Source organism: Physeter macrocephalus, chromosome 11, assembly GCF_002837175.3.
Source record: "Physeter macrocephalus isolate SW-GA chromosome 11, ASM283717v5, whole genome shotgun sequence".
Taxonomy (NCBI): Eukaryota; Metazoa; Chordata; class Mammalia; order Artiodactyla; family Physeteridae; genus Physeter; species Physeter macrocephalus.
Window position 1 is genome coordinate 84,002,736 of NC_041224.1, and position 21,050 is coordinate 84,023,785.

General features: G+C 42.0%; 1 protein-coding gene across 3 annotated transcripts in view; it reads right to left on the minus strand.

The window, feature by feature from the left end:
* Window positions 1–6,873, minus strand: part of SV2B (synaptic vesicle glycoprotein 2B) — an 83,234-nt gene extending 76,361 nt beyond the window's left edge. For 2 of the 3 annotated variants that reach the window (XM_055088205.1, XM_024114955.3), the window contains exon 1: window positions 6,260–6,873. In XM_055088205.1, coding sequence (XP_054944180.1) covers window positions 6,260–6,710 — 451 coding nt within the window. In that variant the 5' untranslated portion in view covers window positions 6,711–6,873. The remainder of the gene's footprint in view (window positions 1–6,259) is intronic. The other variant, XM_055088204.1, reaches the window with a different exon arrangement.
* Between the last annotated feature and the right edge of the window lie 14,177 nt (window positions 6,874–21,050).

Sequence of the window (21,050 nt, forward strand, 5' to 3'; positions counted from 1 at the left end):
AGCGTAGGACTCCCTGAGCCTTCCCACTGCAGATAGCAAGAAAAACTAACAGCCAATAAAATACCCACCGAGCAACTAGACCCTTCCAGGAAATCAAAATTCTGAAAGCAAAAGTGGAGCTCTTACCTAAAAATGAGGCTCTCTTTCTTTTGATCAGCATGAAGGTAGGAATCACCTACAGTTGAAGACTAAGGGGTATTTTTACAATTACGAGAAAACTTTGGTGGCAATTTACCAAATGCAGGCAGAGAAGGATGTTGTTGGTTTGTTCCATGTGTCATCAATACTAAGTGGTATCCTAGCTATAAGGAAACAATGATTAGAGATGCCAACAATTTGATGTCATTTGAAAAAGCAAATGTCATGCCAGACAGTCCTAAACTTCCTATCTTTAAGTCATTTTAAATGATTTTTTCTACATATAACTAGAAAATACATAAATAATATTGATACCTGAAGGGGATTAAAAAGAAATATATTGATAGATTCATTCATCAACCACCTAAAATCATGGAAGACTTTGAGAGGAAGAATTCAGATCAGCACAAGGTCACACAACCACTAAACAGCAGAGCAGATATAAAAACAAGCCACTTAACTCTACAACCTGCCAACCTCAAGTTCTATCCCTTACAATGTCTCTGTTTTCTTCACATTTGAATAAAAGGGATAATACTGAATATTGCATTGCATAATTGCATAGTGCTGTTTGGTCTTTTATATTTCTTGTATGAACTCTATTTTCACCATTAGAATAAAACACACTGAGTGCTGGGACCTGCCTGTCTTGCATTGCCATAGAGGGAATACAGCCATGCAGAAATGTCCAGCAATTCTTTTAAAAATAAGAATATAGAGTCTAATTAACAAATGAATGCATTATTCTTGTCTTAAAGGGGACCAACCACTTTATAAGAAGCAGGGCTGACCCTTCAATGCTAACAACATTTTCACAGGACTTTTTCTTCCCCAACTGAGACAGTTCTAGACAAGTGACTCACTAAAACACAACCCTTCAAGGAAGCAAACTTTCGTCTTTCTAAAACCTCAGCAAAGTGGCACAGCGGCACCCAGATATTTTTGTTACCTGGCCTGGGGATGCTTTTATTTTCTGAATGGTTCATCCATTTCCAGGAAGAAAATAACAAAATAGTCTATAATTTGAGGCCCGAATTTGGGGGTAGGAAGAGATTTCCTTCTGAATTCTTTCCCTGGAACATCAGCTAGGAGTCAAGTCCAGAGGCATATCACTTTCAGTTTCCTTTCTTTTTTTTTTTTTTTTTATCTGAGCTGCAGGTCTTGAGGGATCTCAGTTCCCCCACAAGGGATTGAACCCAGGCCATGGCAGTGAAAGCACCGAGTCCTAACCACTAGGCCACCAAGGAACTCCCCCAGTTTCTTTTTAAAATAAAAGAGAGTTAAGAGAATGAGAAGACAGGTCACAGACTGGTAGAAAATATTTGCAAAAGACACATCTGATAAAGGACTGTTATCCAAAACCTACAAAGAACTCTTAAAACTCAACAATAAGAAAAGAAAAAACCTTATTTAAAAATGGGTCAAAGACTTAAATAAACACTTCACCAAAGAAGGTATACAGATGGCAAATAAGTGTATGGAAAGATGCTCCACATCATATGTCATCAGAGTAATGCAAATTAGAACAACGGGATATCACTTCACACCTATCAGAATGACTAAATCCAGAACACTGAAGACACCAAATGCTGGCGAGGATATGGAGCAACAGGAACTCTCATACACTGCTGGTGGGACTGCAACATGGTGCAGCCACTTTAGGAGACTTTGGCAGTTTCTTACAAAACCAAACTTTTTCTTACCATGCAATTCAGCAATCACACTCCTTGATACTTTCCCAAAGGAACTGAAAACTATGTCCATACAAAAACCCGCACGTGGACATTTATAGCAGTTTTATTCATAACTGTCAAAACTTGGAAGCAACCAAGATGTCCTTCAGTAGGTGACTGGACAAATAATCTGTGGTACATCCAGACAATGGAATATTATTCAACACTAAAAAGACATGAGCTATTAATCCATGAAAAGACATGGAGGAAACTTAAATGCATATTACTAAGCAAAAGAAGGCAATTTGAAAAGGCTACATACTCTATGAGTCCAATTATATGAAATTCTGGAAAAGTCCAATTATATGAAACCTTAGGGAGACAGTAAAAAAAAAAAATCAGTTGTTTCCAGGGGTTGGGGAAGTGGGGAGAGATGAATAGGCAGAGCATAAAGAATTTTAGGGCAGTGAAAATTCTCTGTATGATACTGTAATGATGGATATATGTCATTACACATTTGTCTGGCCCATTGAATGTGTAACACCAAGATTGAACCCTAAAGTAAAAATAAACTATGATTATGATGTGTCAATGTAGGTTCATCAACTGTAACAATGTACATCTGCTAGAGGATGTTGATAATAGGAGGAGATGATGTATGTGTGTGGGGAAGGGGCATAAAGAAAATCTCTGTATCTTCCTCTCAATTTGTCTGTGAACCTAAAACTGCTCAAAAAAATATTGTCTTAAAAAAAAAGACCCAAAAAACAGCTAAGAAGGGGAAAGAAAGAACTGGGTTAGCACTTGAACAGAAAAGGCCTTTTCACTAGCCAAGGTAGGGAAGCTTGACCTTAAAAGCCTATTATAAATAACTTTGGGTTAAAGAAATATGCAATGTCACTTGAGAAAATCTAGTCCTGAATTTGGGTGAGTCATCATTATCAAGCAATCAACTTAGTAATAATAACAACCTCAACAATAATAACTAAAATGAGCACCTATTATGGGCAGGCACTGTTTCAGGCAAGTTAAATGCATTAAATCCATTTAGTCCTCCACAACCCTATGAGGTAAGATACCATTAGTATCTCCATTTTGCAGAGAAGGCAACCAAGGCACAGAGAAGCTAAGTAATTCCCAAAGTCACCCTCCTAAGAATTGGCAGAGCAAGGGCTCATACCCAGGCCACCTGGCTGCAGGGTCCAGGCTGCTCCATTGTCTCACTGCAACTATAATTCACTGTAAATGCTGAAGGGAGACTGTCATAATACAAAGTAACAAGAACAAACAGTAGTTTAGGGGCATGGAGTGCTGATTGCTTTACCAGCTTTATCTCATTGAATCTTCACAACAGATGTATCATTACCCTATCCCATATATTGGAAAACTGATAATTAAAGAAGTGATGACTTGCCCAAGGTCACTGGAAGATAAATGATATAGCCAGTTGCCAAACCCTAGTGGCCAGACACCAGTGTCCACACCACTATTCCCCACACCATGCTATGTCTCTGTTGGAAGCAATCCATGGTGCTCGAGTAATCTATGGGACGCTTGATGACTGGAAAGAAGTCTGCCCCACGGCATGACCTCCTTCCTAAAGACCACGTGTGAAAGAAAGGCGGTATGGTATAGCAGAATGAACACAGACCCTGAAACCAGAAAGATTTGGGTTGAAATCCCAGCTCCAGCAATTACTATGTGACATTAAATACAGCTCTCTGAGCCTGTTTCCTGATGTGTACAAACAGGATAAAAATCCTATAAGCACCATGGTGACTATGAAGCTGACATGAGACAGCACATGGAAAAGCCGGCCTCACGAGACCCTCCAATCACCCACCTCCCTGGATCCATAAAGGGGGCCCCACAAGTGCATCGCGGGAGTCCATCTCTGCTCAGGGGTCTGCCTGCCCCTCTTGGGCTGAGTCATAGCATCTTCATGATAAACACTGAAAGTAAAATTGCACAAACGTGGGCTCTCCAGATTGGGACCATGTTCCCTCAACTCCTAGCATTTGCCCTGGGAGCCAGCAGGAGCTGTAACCATGCTGTTAATGAGATTACTGGGCACCAGGGTGGCAGAGAGAACAAGAGGGTGTGAAAGCATTACTGACATACCAATTTGGACTAATAGGGACCCAAGGTTTCAGTTGAGAATATCACAAAACAAAATAATGGTCTTGGAAATGTTTAGATCAACTGGGGATGGTTTGGTTTGATCAGGAGGTTGGGGTTGGTTTTGTTTTGGTTTTTGCCCTTTTTAAAAAATCTTTTGAAACTTAGAGAAACACAGCAGAATTTTGTTGATAAAAAAATAATAAAAATCGTTTTAAAAAAATAAAATTTTGTTGGTGTTTAAAAACTCCGGGTGACGTCTTCCTTATTGAGTCAACTCTTTTGTTTGCATATACTTGGTCTCTTCTGGTTTCCTGATGGCCATATCTGAGAGTTCTCATCATTTTAAATGTCTCTTTAATTAAGCAGGAATGGATAAAACCATTTGTGTGGGTGTGTGTTTGTGAGTAGTATATTTCACTTATCATAATTCAAGTTTCATCCATGTTTTAGCATGTGTCAGAATTTACTTCTTTAAGGCTGATTTTTTTGGGGGGCGTTTATATTCATTAGGGATATTGGCCTGTATTTTTCTTTTTTCTTTTTTTTTAAATTTTATTAAAGTATAGTTGATTTGCAGTGTTGTGTTAATTTCTTCCGTACAGGAAAGTGACTCAGTTATACATATATTCTTTTCATATTCTTTTCCATTATGGTTTGTCGCAGGATACTGAATATTGTTCCCTGTGTTATACAGTAGGATCTTGCTGTTTATCCATCCTATATATAATAGTTTGCCTCTGCTAATCCCAAACTCCCATTCCTTCCCTCCCCTACACCCCTTCCTTGGCAACCACAAGTCTGTTCTCTATATTTGTGAGCCTGTAAAACCATTTTTAAAAGCCTCCAGGGACAATTCTTTATGCAGATATTTTCTTTATATTATATCCCAATCTTATTTATTGTGGCTCAGAATCAGGGGCCAAGAAACTATAGACCATAAGCTAAATTCAGCCTACTGCCTTTTCTTGTAAATAAAGTTTTATTGGAACCAGTTGTGCCCATTAGTTTACAAATTGTCTATGGCTGCTTTTGTGCTAGAGGCAAAGTTGAGTAGTGGTGACAGAGGCCATCTGGAGCTTTAGAGAAAATGTTTGTCAATCCCTGCTCTAAAGCAGGCATTGGGACCAGAATGGCACAAAGTGTTTCACAGCAGGTATCCCTACCATAATCAAATAATTCTCTGTGTTCGTTAATGCCTGTTTGTCCTACTTTATGTAAGTTCTTTGAGAGTCAAGGACTACATCTACCTCATTCAATATTTTCTCCCCAGGTCCTGAGCACAAAGACTAAAACATGGTACACAAGTAAGAAATATCTTTTGAGTGAATGAACTAAGTTGCTAGATGGATTTTGAGTTCTTGTGGGTCATAACTATGTCTCCGTCTTGAGTAAGAACCTGACCCACAGTAAGTTCTCTGTAACCGTATATTTGCTAAACAATCACTTGCATGGACTCTGAATTTAGAGAATGAATATGTTTTGCAGGACATTTAATGACCACGACTATTTTGTCTATATTTTGATGAATCTCTTCTATGCCACACTATTTATGCCCATCCTCTCTGTAACTTCACAGAATCCTCTGTGCCGCAAGCCCTGATATCTGATGTTTGGCTCTGATGGTGCTAGTCTCATCAATGATTTGCAAAGCTGGTCCTCCATCCCATGGAATCCATCTGTGCTTCACAGCGTGATCCCCAACAGCCTGAAGGGGCTCTGTGGGTGGCTCAGCCCAGTATTCATCGCCAAGGCACACGGGCATTCAGTCCACTAACACTTATATACAAGAGAAACCAGGAGCGGATGCTATCAGGTTCTGGAAAGCCATAGAGAGAAGGACTGAGTGGAAGAGACCTCTGGCCTGCCACACACAAAATGAATTTGTCATTTGGATATGGAAGATGGTTTAACATGAAAAGGAGAGAAATCAGACTCTCAAGGAGGCAACAAGACTTGGAAAAAGGAACATAACCTTTAAAAATTGTGAATCACTATGTTGTACACCTGTAACATACAATATTGTACATCAACTATACTTCAATTTTTAAAAAAAAGACTTGGAAAGAAGAACTAAGAGCTTGGGACTCAGACAGATCTGGGTAGGCACCCAAGCTCCAATACTTACTAGCTTTGTAAACCTGTGCCTATTAATTTCTCTGAGATAAAAACACCTTAATGACAAAATGGATGTAAAATGATAGTGTTGCCAGGACACTATGATAGATTTAAGATACCTAACAGTGACAGGTGCTCTACAAATTTTACTGCTCTTTCCCCTTCAGATTTTAATGCCACAAAGAGAATGATCTTTGAAAATTTCTACTTACCAAGCATTCCTTTCTTGGAACTAGACAGACACATGTCCTTCTCTGCACTGGGCAGGGCAAAACTCACCACAAACACTTCCACCCCATCAGCCATCAGGGCCAAACCCAAAACAAAAAAGAGGGTCCACTGGAAGCGTCCGTGGCCACATTCATCAATGATGGTCTCGTACTGGTGGGCCAGCTGCTCTTCCTCTTCCATCCTCTCGGCCATCAGGTCTGCCTGGCCCCGAAGACCATCCACCCTGGAGGGTGCCATCTTGGCCTGCTTGGCCTTGATGTCATCTGGGTGAGGGATGCCCTGGTACTCGCCCTCATAGATCTCATCCTCCTCATCATGGCCTTCTGTAACATCACTCTGTGCATCTTCTTCTGGATTGGATTCATTACCACGATAATAGCCATCACTGGGGGCATAGCCCTCATAGTTGTCATGATATTTGTAGTCATCCATTCCTTGGTTCTGGGACTGCCTGCTTGCCTCTTGAGCTATATCCCTTGCACTGTGAAAGAGGTTTGGGCTGTTTCAATAACCATCATCCATTCTATGTACAGAGGTTTAAATGTAGACTTCTTGGGTGAACGTGACACCTGTATTCTTCCCCTCGGTCTCAAAGGCAACCTAAGAATCCATTTGCATTCAATGTCTATTGGAAGTCTTTGGAAAGTTTCAAATTCTGGTCTGGTCTCCTGCAGCAATCCAAGGGTATTGTGTTGGAGACGTTCATTAGAAATGGGTCCAGCTGTTCTCCTTGACAAGGAGACTGCAGGACTTGGCAACTTGCTGACTGGCCTGGTGTGTTCTGCTACTGAAGGTTATACCCTGGAGTACAGAGAAAGGAAAGAGAAGAATGTTATGAAATGTGGAAATTCTGACAAAATACTCTCAGAATTAAATAAATATGTTTATTAGTGCCAGTGCTTCATGTGTAATGTGGAGGAAATCTTGGTTAGACATCAGATTCATACCAAAGGAATGAGCCTTAAACCAGTGAGAAAGGGCAGTGGTCAGAGAGGCCCTTGGAAGCACTGATTAACCCATGAAAGGGGTCAAGTCTTATACAAGAATGAAATATAAAGCGAGCAAGAGATTTTCAATACAAGACGATTTTGTGTTATGGGTTTTCTGTTAGAATAGATCAAGCTTTTGGCAACAGGGCAGGTTTATTACAGCTCAGCTTCTGTTATGAGGAGGCCAGCTTTTCTAACTTTGGCATGAAGTGGCTGTACAATTTTACATCTAGAAATGTATGGCAAAGAAATATCCAGGACCATTTTTCCCAGGCCTCAGCTTACTTTTGAAACTCAGCATTGTGGTTCCAGGGCCACTCTGACCTTGTGCTTGTCTTAAATAGGCAAGAATAGTTGCTAAAGACCCAGAGCCAGAGAGCTTGTGCCTGAAATTTGATTCTGCCACATAATGGCCATGTGATCATACACATATTTTTCTGAGCCTCAATTTTCTCATCTGTAAGTTGGAGATAACAATAGTACTTAACCCGTAAGGCTGTGCATAAAGTACTTAGAACAGTGCCTGACCTGCTCGGTAAACACTATTTAAGCATTGATGTTATTTGGCTCTTTTTTTTTCTAGCTCCAGTTCTGGAAACCAAGACCCAGTATTGTCAGAGCCAAGACCCCACCTTATATCCCAATTCCAATCAGTGGGTCCATCTGTTGATTTCCGTGCCCAACAGACCCTGTCCTAATTACATCCCTAGAATCACAGTTCTCACACGGTCTGGAGTCACCATTTAACAATGTCTCCTGGGTACCAGAAACTGTGTTAAATGTGTCACATCCCTTATCCCTAATTCCTACAACAATCAGAAAAAGAAGGAAAATGTGTTTGCATCCTTATCTTACAGATAAAGAAACTGTGCCTCAGGTGGGGTTAGATCAAGGTCACAGAACCAGGACTCAACCAGGTCCACTGATCCCCAAAGTCAGTTCTTTCCATGGCTGTCGTGCTTCCCAAATGCTGTTCCAAGGGCCTGTCACACTAGATCCCCCGGGGAGTTTAGAAAACAGATTCTAGAATGCATGCAGAGGGATTGGTTCAAGCTCAGAAATCTGAGTTTTCACACGGTTCCCCAAGTGGCTCTGAGGCCCAGCTTCTCACTGAGCAGCCTCCCTGCTGGAGGCCAGACCCCTCCCGGACACCTTAACTCACTTCAACTCTCCCCACTGCCAGACCCTCGGACTAAGATGGATGCTCAGATCTCTTCATCAGGGCTGCCAGAAATCCACTCCCCAGCTCAACCCACCTGCTGTCAAGTACATACTCGTTCCCTCAACCTTTCCAGGCCTCCCTGTCACACCCGAAACCCACACTGTCCTTTCACCAAGCTCAGCCGACGCCACCCCACAGTGGACTGGACACGCTTGCCCTCACCGTGCCCACAGGGTATCCCTGGACCCCCTGCCCTACACCTGTCTGCCTGGCTCTCCTCACCCTCAGCCCTGGAAAGACTCCAGCTCTGGAACTAATTTTTTTTTTTTTTTTTTGCGTTAGGAGGGCCTCTCACTGTTGTGGCCTCTCCCGTTGCGGAGCACAGGCTCCGGACGCGCAGGCCCAGCGGCCATGGCTCACGGACCCAGCCGCTCCGCAGCATGTGTGATCTTCCCGGACCCGGGCATGAACCCGTATCCCCTGCACCGGCAGGCAGGCTCTCAACCACTGCGCCACCAGGGAAGCCCTCTGGAACTAATTTGACTCCAAAAACACAGGGGATATCTACTGGGGGATGCCAGACACTAGTGGTTCTCAAATGCAGGGTGGGCCAGAGCCACTCAGGGCATGAGGGGCTCATTAGAAATGCAAATCCCAGCACCCCTCCCCCCAAAGACTCTGAACCTGCAGAGCTGGGATGGGGCCTGGAAATCTGCAACTTCCGCAAACGTCATAAGGAATCCAGTGGACTACGCTTTGAGAAACAGTGAGGTAAAAAATCAGCAAGAAATATTTACTGAGAACTGATTCTCACTTCCTCCTTTCAGATTTTTCACCATCCCCAGTAAATAAATTTGTATTAGGCCATGCTGGCCTGAACCATGTCAAATTAATATTCTAAATCTGTTTTTATTATATGCATTTAGGACCACAGGAGGAATATAAATCACATGTAAACAGCATGAGAGCTTTGCAGAGTGCTATAAAAAATGGAGAAAGAACACTCCAACTGCCTGAGATCTGATGTGTTATTTCCATCCTGGGGGTTCTGCAAAAATGTCATGAACTAAAAATGATAGATTTGCCATTCCAAAAGCACATGTGGGAAATACCACTCAAGGCAAAGGTCCTGGGACTTGCTCTGTGGAAAGAAGCAGATCTTTGTCAAAACAAATTCCACTCATCTGATCCAGTTAAATGAACTGCTGTGAATGTCAGGTGTCGTGGAGTCGGGAAGACTCACTGTCAAGTGCTGTGGGGGTTTTTTTCTCTTTCATTGAGAAATGCCACCTCACTTTTTTCAGCAAAGTATTTTCTAGAGAGTACAGCTATTAATCTGTTATGGGTTGAATTGGGACCCCTCCCCCCTAAAAAAAAAAAAGGTATATTGAAACCCTAACTTCCAGTACCTCATAATGTGACCTTATTTGCAACTACGTCTTTATAAGGGTAATCAAGTTAAGATGAGGTCATTAGGGTGGGCTCTAATCCAATATGACTGGTGACTTATCAAAAGGGGAAATTTGGATGCAGAGACAGACACACACAGAGAAAAGATGATGTGGAGACACAGGGAGGGTACCATTGACAAGACAAGGGATGTCTGAGGCCACCAGAAGCAAGGAGAGAGGCCTGGAACAGATTCTCCTTCACAGCCCTCGGAAGGAATCAACTCTCATCAGGATCAACCAAAACCAACACCTTGCCTTTGGATTTCTAGCCTTCACAACTGTGAAATGATACATTTCTTTCTTTAAGCCACCCAGTTTGTACTCCTTTGTTATGGCAGCACCAGGAAACTCATAAATTCAAAAACATCAGCAAGTCTAATGATTATCAGCTAAACAGCAATAATAAAACAACCAGAAGAGCAGCTGTTAACTGTAGACTAAGATGAGCATGTTACAAGCATTACCTCATTTATCCTCACAGCCAATAGTGAAGCAACGTTATTCTCTCCATTTCACAGATGAAGAAACTGAGGGCTAAGAGGGTTAAAGAATGTGCCCAATGTAACACAGAGAATCAATTTCAGGGCTTGTATTTGAAGCCAGCTTCAAAGAGAATGTTAGGGATGATGTACAGTGGAAGAAACTTAGGAGTCCAAGGAGACAGGTCAGGGTCACACAAGGAGCTGCCTACAGAGCTAGGACTGACATTGGGCTTCTGACTCCCAGGTCCAAGTTTGTTTGCCCATTCTTAACAAACATTCCCCAGGATCTTTGGTGCTTAAGGCATTGTATTAGGTATGACATGACTTGATCCCCATTCTCAAGAGGTCTACCCCTCATGAGAGAGTCAAACAACACAAAGCATCATGCAGTCATAAAAATTAAATGTTAATATTAACTCTCACTAATATTATCTTTCATTTATTGAGTACTTGCCTTGTGGCTTTGAGCCAAGTACAATGCTAAGTTTATCGTGTGCTCTACATATTCCAACTGGGACAAGAACCCTATGAGGCAGGGGCTATTTTTATACTCAGTTTACAATAAACAAGACTGAGGCTGAAGAGGTTGGACAGATGACCAGGGTCACAGGTTGTAGGTTCTCTGAGGAGGTTCAGAGAAGGGAAGGATTGCTATGAGCTGAGTTCTGCTGAAATAGCATCTTAGAGGTTGGGGGATTTCCAAGGGCAGGAAAGGGCTCAGAGAAGCAAACAACAGAGAGGAGGGCACTACAGGCTGGAGAACAGGGAGAAGCAAAGGCACAGAGGTAGGAATGGCTTCACTTGTTTTGGCAGCAATGAAGCATCTGCCCACAGCAGAGGATCCAAGAAGGGGCGATTATGGGAGATAGACTGGGGAGGGAAATAGCAACCAGTCTGAATGTCCTGCTCAGGGACTGAGAATTTTCCTTTGAGCAAGGGAAGCCCTGAAGTTGTTGTTGAAGTGAGTAAAGTAGCGTGTCATGCAGAGCAGGGATCTGGAAAGATTTTCCTGGTGGGAATGCGTGTCCTGGTTTTTAAGTAAAAACCTAGAGACAACAAAACCAGGTAGAAGTTTTCGTATGTGTGTGTGTGTGTGTGTGTGTGTGTGTGTGTGTGTGTGTGTGCGCGTGCGCACCTGTGTGAATAATCCAGAGGTGAGGTTAGGCCTGGACAAAGGTGGTGGCCTCGGGACAGGAAGAGAAGGACGAACACAAGGGGACTTACAGGGGAGAACAAGTGATGTATTTCCTGTCAGGTGAGAGGAAGCAGAAAGGGTAACTAGGACGACGATGACTCTAGGGGGGCAAATCCTGGACTGGAAATCTTTCCAGCATCCTACATTTGCCGTGTAACTTAGACAGACAGGGACTTCCCTGGTGGTCCAGTGGGTGAGACTCCACGCTCCCAATGCAGGGGACCCAGGTTCGATTCCTGGTTGGGGAACTAGATCCCGAATACATGCTGCAGCCAAGAAGTCTGCATGCTGCAACTGAAGATATTGCATGCCACAACGAAAATGCCTCATGCTGCAACTAAGACCCAGTGCAGCCAAAATAAATAAATTTGAAAAAGAAAGACAGACAAGTCTTTTTTCAGGCTGATCTGCCTTTTTGGAGGGTGGTAGGCTATATAGCAGAATGGTTCAAGAACACAACCCCTAGTGTTAAGGCCCCAGGTTCAAATCCTGACTCTACCACTTCCTGCTACCTGTGCGCAAGCTACTGGCAACTCTGTGCCTCAGTTTCCTCACCTGTAAAATGGTTGTAATACTAGTACCTACGCTGAGGATTTGGGAGGAAAATCCACGAAGAGCGCTTAGCACGGTGCCTGGCACAAATGTGATCAACATAAATTTGATTTTTTATTATGATTGTTGCTGTTGTTAAGATTATTATCTGAGGATTGATAATAGGAAAATGTAGCCAGGATCTCAGCTTGAGCCTTGCCTAACTCCACGTGAGACCTGGGGCCCATCTGGACTGGGCTGGGGAACAAAACACAGAGGAAAAACAAACTGACATTTAGTTATTCATGAAAACCACTGCTTCTCCAAAATGACCAGCACAAATCTCTTAAGCATCCTCCTTTAACTCTTACATTCTGTTAAACTCTGCATCTATGCTATCTGATTCAAAATCATCACGTGGTAAACACTTGTTCATGATTAAATATCACATAGAACAAAGCTAAAAATAATGTTATAATCAAATGATGTAATGCTTCCCAAAATGTGTTCTGCAGAACATTAGGCCTTTTAATATGCTCATTTAAGGGGAAAAAAGGAATTTCAAGAGCAAACAAGTTTAGGAAATGTTGCATACTCTATTCACCATTTTCTTTCAGAGATTCATAATGCACATGACTATGTTAAAAGCTGTGAGAAGACCTGAATAAAAACCTATTTCACAGCACAATGAGATACCACCACACACCCATCAGAATAGTTACAATCAATAGACAGACGATAGCAAGTGCTGACTAGGATATTATGAACTAGAACCCTCATACACTGTTGGTAGGAATAAGAAATGGTTCAGCCACTTTGGAAAACAGTTTGGCACGTTCTTAAAATGTTAAACATACACTTACCGAACAATTCCAACCTAAGAGAAATAAAAACACATGCCCACACAAAGACTAATACGTGAATGTAAATAACAACATAATTTACAATAGCCCCAAACTGAGAACAATACAAATGTCCATCAACTAATGAATGGATGAACAAAAGGTGGTATATCCATGCAATGGAAGAATAACCAGCAAGAAAAAGGAACAAACTACCGGTGCATACTACAACATGGACGAACCTCAAAACCATTACACCAAGTAAAAGAAGGCAAACACAAAGGGCCATGTAGCGTATGACTCCATTATGTGAAATTCTCCAGAACAGGCAAATCCATAGAGACAGAAAGCAGATAAGTGGTTGCCTGGGGCCAGGGTGGGAGCGGGGAGTGACTGTAAGTAAATTTGAGGAAAGTTGAGCCAGAGAAGTGTTGTGAGTGTTCTAAAACTGGATTATAGTGATGGTTGTTGCACAACTCTATAAATTTACTAAAAATCATTTACTCTAATGAGTGGATTTTATGCCATGTATATTTTAATAATAAATTATTATTATTTTATAATTTATATTATATAATAAAACTGCTGTTCTTCCCCTCTTTCTTCCCCCCAAAATCTATTTAACAGGTGGAAACCAGTGTTACCCGTGATTATGGACCTCTTTTTCCTTGGAACCCATATTAACATTAGGCTCTTCTAAATAGTGAAGTACTGATTTAGAGCCTAAGCTTCATTCATCCTAGGATTTTGTCATGTCTTGAAAGCCAATTTGGCAAGCATCACGGAGTCCATTTGCATGCATGAGAATTAGGGAAAACAGCCTGGTCGTAGCCCAATGGGCCACAGGTGGAGGGAAAGATAATTCTGAGATTTTCCACCGGATTCAATCAAATCTCGGTGGTATATCAAGAGCCCAGAATGTGGCAAGTTGGGTGCAAACAATAATGGAAGACGGTCCCCTTAGCAAAGATGCCAGTAGACTGAGACCCACCCCTAGAAAGCTGAGCACACTCTTTGGCCTCCTTGGCAGGAGTCAGTAGCAGCTGTGCCTTCAGCTGCAATTGGCCTTGATGAGACATTCACCCCAAAGAGTCAGGGCAGAAGAACATGGCAGATAACCTACACTTAGAAAGACTAGTGCACCAACACAGGAGATGGCCTTGGGTACTCCTGAAAGTATTTGGCAGGAATTAAGGGGGAACTGAGGCATACAGGGGCAAAGCCTGAGAAAATCGTATTTAGAACCTTAGTGTAATTCTATTTCACATGAACAAGAGATAGGAAAGTCAGCAAACTCAGATAGGCACTAATGAGATAGCCAATGTGTCAGTTAGCTTTGCAGACACGTCTTATTTCAGTTCCCATCTTAATTGTGTAGGTCATGCCAATAATGAGTCCAAAGAGAGGACAAGAGGGTTCAGTACAAAATATTGTCAGTTGTTTAAGAGAAAGACCGCTAGACCACTAGATAGAGGATGTGACCTATAGCCCTATGCCTGCCATCGAGTCAGGGTGGGACCCTGGATGCAGCCCTCAGTTCCATGTGTCTAAATGACAGGCTGTACGGGATGACTCTTAAGGTCCTTTCCAGCTCTCTGATTCAATATTTTCTTCTATATCTGTGACAATGCTTTGAACCATCTAAGTAATATATAAAACATTATTATTATTATTTTAATATCTGGGATAGTGTCCATTTTAAGCTAAGAGCAACAATTTCCTAACTGATTAACCATTTTCTGGCAATGCAATGACTCTTTATTCTTAAACATTTAGAATTACTCCAAGAGGTCCCATGGCATTCTGCACATATCTCTATAATCACATTATACTGTGACTGTTTATGTGTCTCTCTGCCAGGAGATTGTGAGCAATTCTAGGATAGGTAAAACATGGGATTTTACTAATTTTTAAATCTCTAGAACCAAATACAGAGTCTTTAAACATAGAAGGTCCTTGAAAATGCAACCTCAATAAAGGAGGTTAATAGTTATTCAGTGCCTGCTTGAAAGCAAGTCAAAATGGCACCTGAGCCAGAGTGCCCCTGCCCTGGCTGTAAATAGACCAATTGGTTTACCTTTATTTACCAAAAAAAGTCAGATCAGCTGACATCCTGAAGACGCCACCTTTTACAAGGAGTCATTCACTCTTTCACTTCCCTACTGGCCTTTCATTGACACCGAGGTCCCGGCTTGGTGCAATGGTCCTAAGGACTACTTGAGTTATTTGTTATCAACTTTCAGACTATAAAATATGTTTTAACCACCTGCTATGCTTCCTGAAATACACTGCTTGATGTTTCTGGGGTAGGTTACATCTACCGTGAGCCGAAAATAACAAGGCTTAATCTGGCTAGTATCGGAAGATGTGTTCTCTGAGGCTTCCAACCTCAGATGTCCCACTTAAAACAGTGTGGGCTCATTAGTGTGACATTAAAAGTACTTCTCTCTTCTTAGCTGAATCACCCAGCTGTTCTATTGTGTTAAAACAGAAAGCCAGTTTCCAAGGTGTATTGGTTATTAAACAAGAACCAAACTACATCATCTTTTTGCTGGAGGAAAAAACAAATACTTTAAAGGAATTCCAGCCTTAATTTGACTGTTTAGAATGGTTCTTTATTTTAAAATACAAAAGTAAAATAACAATTTATGGAGAAGTACATCAGTCAAAGCATCATTTAGAACATCAAGCCCAGAAAACAACCCATATGTTAAGTAATAGGGGCTAGGTAAATGCAGGTTATACATACTTATATAGTTAAATATTATGGGTTTTGAAGGACTTATTAAGAAAAAAAATGATCACACTATAATAGTAGGTGAAAATATAGGTAAATCATATATTTACATCATTATACCAATAGTTTCTGTAATATTATATATTGTAAATATGTATTTATTTATACTACACAAATGTATATGGTGGGATGATCTGTTAAGATGTTAATGTTGACCTAGTAATCCCTGAAATGCTAATTCTCTCCCTCTCTGCTCCTCTGTGTTCTAAAGCCAGGTCAGGGTTTTTCACAGTGTGGTCCTCAAATCACCTACAGGAGGATCACTCGGTACCAATTAAACACAGATTCTTGGACCCCATTCCAAACCTTCTGACACAGAAGGGGGAAAGAAATCTGTTTTATTAGCAAGCTCTCCAGTAATTCTTGTGATCACTCAAAGTCAAGAACCTCTGGTTGATGCTCTTCTTACCCCAAGAAGCAGTTAATTTCTTTTTTGTTTTAACATCTTTATTGGAGTATAATTGCTTTACAATGGTGTGTTAGTTTCTGCTTTAAAACAAAGTGAATCAGCTATTCGTATACATATATCCCCATATCTCCTCCCTCTTGCATCTCCCTCCCACGCTCCCTATCCCACCCCTCTAGGTGGTCACAAAGCACCGAGCTGATCTCCCTGTGCTATGCAGCTGCTTCCCACTAGCTATCTGTTTTACATTTGGTAATGTATATATGTCCATGCCACTCTCTCACTTTGTCCCAGCTTACCCTTCCCCCTCCCCGTGTCCTCAAGTCCATTCTCTACGTCTGCCTCTTTATTCCTGTCCTGCCCCTAGGTCCTTCAGAACCATTTTTTTTTTTTAAGATTCCATATATATGTGCTAGCATGAGACCCTTGTTGCTGCTCCTGGGACTGCAGGATTAATAGCCTCCATGGGCACCCACAGCCTGTATTTCATCCAGAGTGCTGCCTGCAGGAGGGACAGGGCTCTGTCTTCTCTCAGGGAACTTACAACCCCCTTCTCTAGCTTGAAACAAAAAGAAAAAAACAAAGCAGTTAATTTCTTTGTGATTCAAGGGAAAATCCAAAGAAGCCCTAAACCAAGTCTTCAGACAATTAGATCCTTCCAGGAGCTAAGCTAGAAGGGAAGGGGAAGAGAAGCTGGTGCTTTGACTTGTAGGGGAGGGGGGGGACTGAGAGAGGGCGACTCGTAGGTGGCAGAAAGCCTGTTCCCATAGGCAGCACTGAGTAGCAGAAAGAACCAGAACCACTGTGGCTACAGCCCTGGACCAACAGCCAAGCATCTCCGCCATTTGGGGGACCACTTAAGTGGTCCAATGGAGTGGGGAAGGGAGCCCTAAAAAAAGACTGATAATTGCCATCTTATCAACCCTACTGTAATTTGATTATGAAAAACATTTTTAATGGTATTTCTTGCCTAGCAGTGACATTGTAAAGCAAGTTCTTGCCCCCTGCATATATCTGCAGATTCCATCTCTGCTCCTTATAAGCTCTGAGAGTCTGAGCAAGCTGTTTAACCGTCAAGCTTCAGTTTCCTCATGTGTGAAATGAAGAGAATATGGGTTCCTATTCATTGGGTTGTTATGAGAATTAAATGAGTTAATATGTTCAAAAAGCTCAGTACAGTGCCTATCACCAAGGAAGAGCTAAAAAAAAAAAAAGCTATTATTATATAAATGAATAACACACAGGATATGCACTTCTACATACTCACTAACCTCTGTAGCAATGCCTAACAGAGCCAGAAGGACAATAAGAGCCTTCGCCTCATCCCACAAGCAGCAAATCTGCAGCCTTTGAGGTACGGTTCTCTAGATTTTTTAGCATCCCAATCTGCTGGAGCCCCGCCCTGAATCCCTACCCCTGGGCCAGTGTCCTGACCACCTCTCCCCATCACTCTGTACCAGCTCCTCTCTCTGGAGACCCAGACCCTGACAAACATCCCTGTAATCACCAGATATTTTGCTCCTGTTGGGGTTCAGGGTGGGCCCCCCAAAATACACCACAATGGCATATTGATTACTTTGAATTAGTTACTTAAGAAACAGCCAATGCTGGAGGGTCACTCTGACCCTCCTTTCTATCTCTCTGAAAACAGGAAATAAATCTCTCATGTAAAAGGTACACTCCCTATATCTGGAGGTAGAAGAATACCCTTATTGCCAGAGACAGGGAATTCAGGCTGAGAAGCCTACGTAAACAAACCCTTGTCACTTCTTTAATTTACTACCCCAAGCCCAAACTCTAGATTCTTCACTAATTCAGTGTCCCAAACCTAAGTCTTTTTGTCCTGTAAATTCCTCACAAATACATTGTTTCCTTGTCTAAAAAGTATAAAGGCCGCCTGCTTTGGCCACTTCTTAGGTCTCATTTCTACCAGACCCCCTTATGCACAAATTAAAATTTGTTTCTTTTTTTCCTGTTCATCTGTTGTGTGTCACTTTTATTATTAGTCCAGCCACAAGGACTCAAGAGGGATTGAGGGGGAAATTTCCCCTTCCCCGACACTCCCAAATGACTGATGCCCAAGGCGAATTTCCCAGAATGGGTGATGCTACATTTCTTGGTATCTGACATGATTTCAAGAGATGTTCGAGCATCGCATTAAATAACATTGAATCACATAAAGAAAAAGTGCATTTTTAATGTTCTTTCAATCCCTCTCAATTGTCAAAGGAAAAGTCTCCTTTGGGGGGCCAGCACAGCTCTACCTCCTGACTTGCTAACTTGACAACTGCCCTTTTTAACAAAGTGAAAACAAGCCTTAGATTCAGAGCTTTTAGCAAGGCATGGTATCTGGCTAAACATCAACAACATAACATTGTATTGTTTTCACTGTGTTTGTTTTTATAGTTACCTTATATTTATAAGAGTGGTATAGTTTCCTTCCTAAATAAATGTATTCCTTTAATAAGAGTGAGTTGATCTTTAAAAATTAAGTAAGAGTATGATCTTTGCCAGGGATATGGTAAAAATCTTGAGGATCATGCATGAATGACGCAAGCTTGACAAATACCACCCAGACAGAAAACACTGCCTTCAAGGTAGAATGAAAGCAACATTTTCTTATCTGAGCACTTCAGATTTATCATCTCATTTCAACTTCACCACACTATGAGATAGTTATGAAACGGAGCAGGACCCTATAGTCATTCCCCTCTGTCCTCCACCTGCCTTTTGCCTGTGGAAAAACTTTAGCCAAAGAATAAGTTTAATCAGAGAAGTGAGAAAATGCAGAAACAAAGGAAAACAGTAGAAGGAGACCAAATAATAGTTTAGTCATGAAGCAAACTCAAGGACCTTTAGTTCCTCCTCAAGGGCTACAGATAATATTCTGAGCCATATCCTGTGAGCTGTCTTGTAGATACTGAAACTCCCACCAGGTGGAAGAAGTTAGCTACATGAGGACCAGACTGTAGCCATGACATATCAGCTGCCACAATTCCGAGAACTGGCCTCAAAGAAATGGAACAAACCAACCGTGGAACTGAAGACTAACTGTACTTAAAACAATCAAGATGACGCTGATCAGACCACTGATGACCAATTTCAAGATGTCAGTCAGAGCTGACTGTGCTGTTTCTACATGTAGCCCCTCCATCTGCCTATAAAAGCTCTTGCGCCCTGGTTGTCAGCGGGGGACGGAGGCGGGTAGTCGGCCTTTGGACAGGAGTCTGCTCTCCCCACCCCCGCAGTTGCCGGCCTCCAAAATAAAGCAAACTTTCCTTTCCACCAACCTTGCCTCTTTATTGGCTTTTGAGCAGCGAGCAGCCGGATCCCACTTTCGGTTATAGTTATGCTTGTTTTTCTATTCCATAGATAAGAAAACAGACTCAGAGAGGTCAAGTCACTTGCCAGGGTCACACAGCTAGTAAGTTTGAGAGTCAGGATGCAAACTCTCCATCTTTACTAAGCTTCCTCCCCCACACCCTTATTGCCTCTCCTGCTGCCAGAAGGGTACCTCTCAGAAACCAATGCTAGCCTGAAGAAAAATTAAATGTTGACTACCACTGAGAGGGTCTGCCTGCCAGATAACACAGACCCTCCAAACCAGGCTCTGGGATCCTCTATTCCTCCACAATCCCACTTTACCTTACAATCAAATACACTCAACAAAGACTGTATACTGTAAGCAACAACTGAAAACATCCCTGTATGTTCACTTGGGAACAGATGTGTCCTAAGTAAATTCACAGACTGACAAAATTACACAGCAAATTTGGGTAACATAGGGGCAGAAAAATGTTCTCTTCTTCCCTAGGTTCTTTGGCTGGCCTAATAGTTAAATTGCCACAGTACAAGTGAACAGGAGAAAAACAGATTTAACTTTATACATAGAGGAGTCTCAAAAAAATACGAGACTCAAAGAGGTGACTAACACAGGCAGCTTTTATACCTTTTACACAAAGAAACAACAAATTTATGAAGAATTACCAGGACAAAGGGGATTGTACTTTGGGTAGTAAATTAGTAAAGAAGTAACAAGGTTCGTTTATACAGCCTTCTTGGCTCTAAATTCCCTATCTCTTGTGACAAGGATGCTCTCTACCCTCCTGTTACAGGGTAGGTACCTTTCATGTGGGAGATTTATTTCCTGCTTTCAGGGGAACAAAGGAGGATCATAGCGTTCTTCTTGTACTGGCTGTTTCTTAAGTAACTTTAATTCAAAATAATCAATATGCCAAAGTGGCATCTTTTGGCGTGGCATATTCTGCTTCCTTTCAGTAACGTCAGATTTTCTAATGATGGGATCTCCATGGAGGCCAGTGAGTCCAGAGGAAGTTAAGGGGACTTTGGGAGGATAGCTGGAGATATATGTGGAAAGGAAGGTAGAGCCAGATTAGGAAGGACCTTGAGTGACAACAGAGGGTGTTGAACTCATTGACACCTCGAAGTTTGAGGAGTGAAGAAGCACAGGTACATTTTAGACTAACCTGGAGGAAAGGAAAGGAATGGGGTCAAGCTTTTTGCTTTTTGGAAAATTTTTTTGTTTTGTTTTTTTCTGAGAAGCAATATTTCCTTTGGAACGAAAAGTAAGAGCTATTAAAATGGAGCCCTCTGTGCTGCCCACATCTACCTGGAAACTCATAGAACACAGAACAGGCTTATCTAAGGGAACATTTAAAGATCGGTCCCAATGCTGGTGGACTTCCATCTCCGAGAGCAAGAAGAGATATTAGAACCTGCTGGGCATTTCAAATACACTTTATTTTCCTTCTCAAAATAGATTTGGGGCTTCCCTGGTGGCACAGTGGTTGAGAGTCTGCCTGCCGATGCAGGGGACGCGGGTTCGTGCCCCGGTCCGGGAAGATCCCACATGCCGCGGAGCGGCTGGGCCCGTGAGCCGTGGCCGCTGAGCCTGCG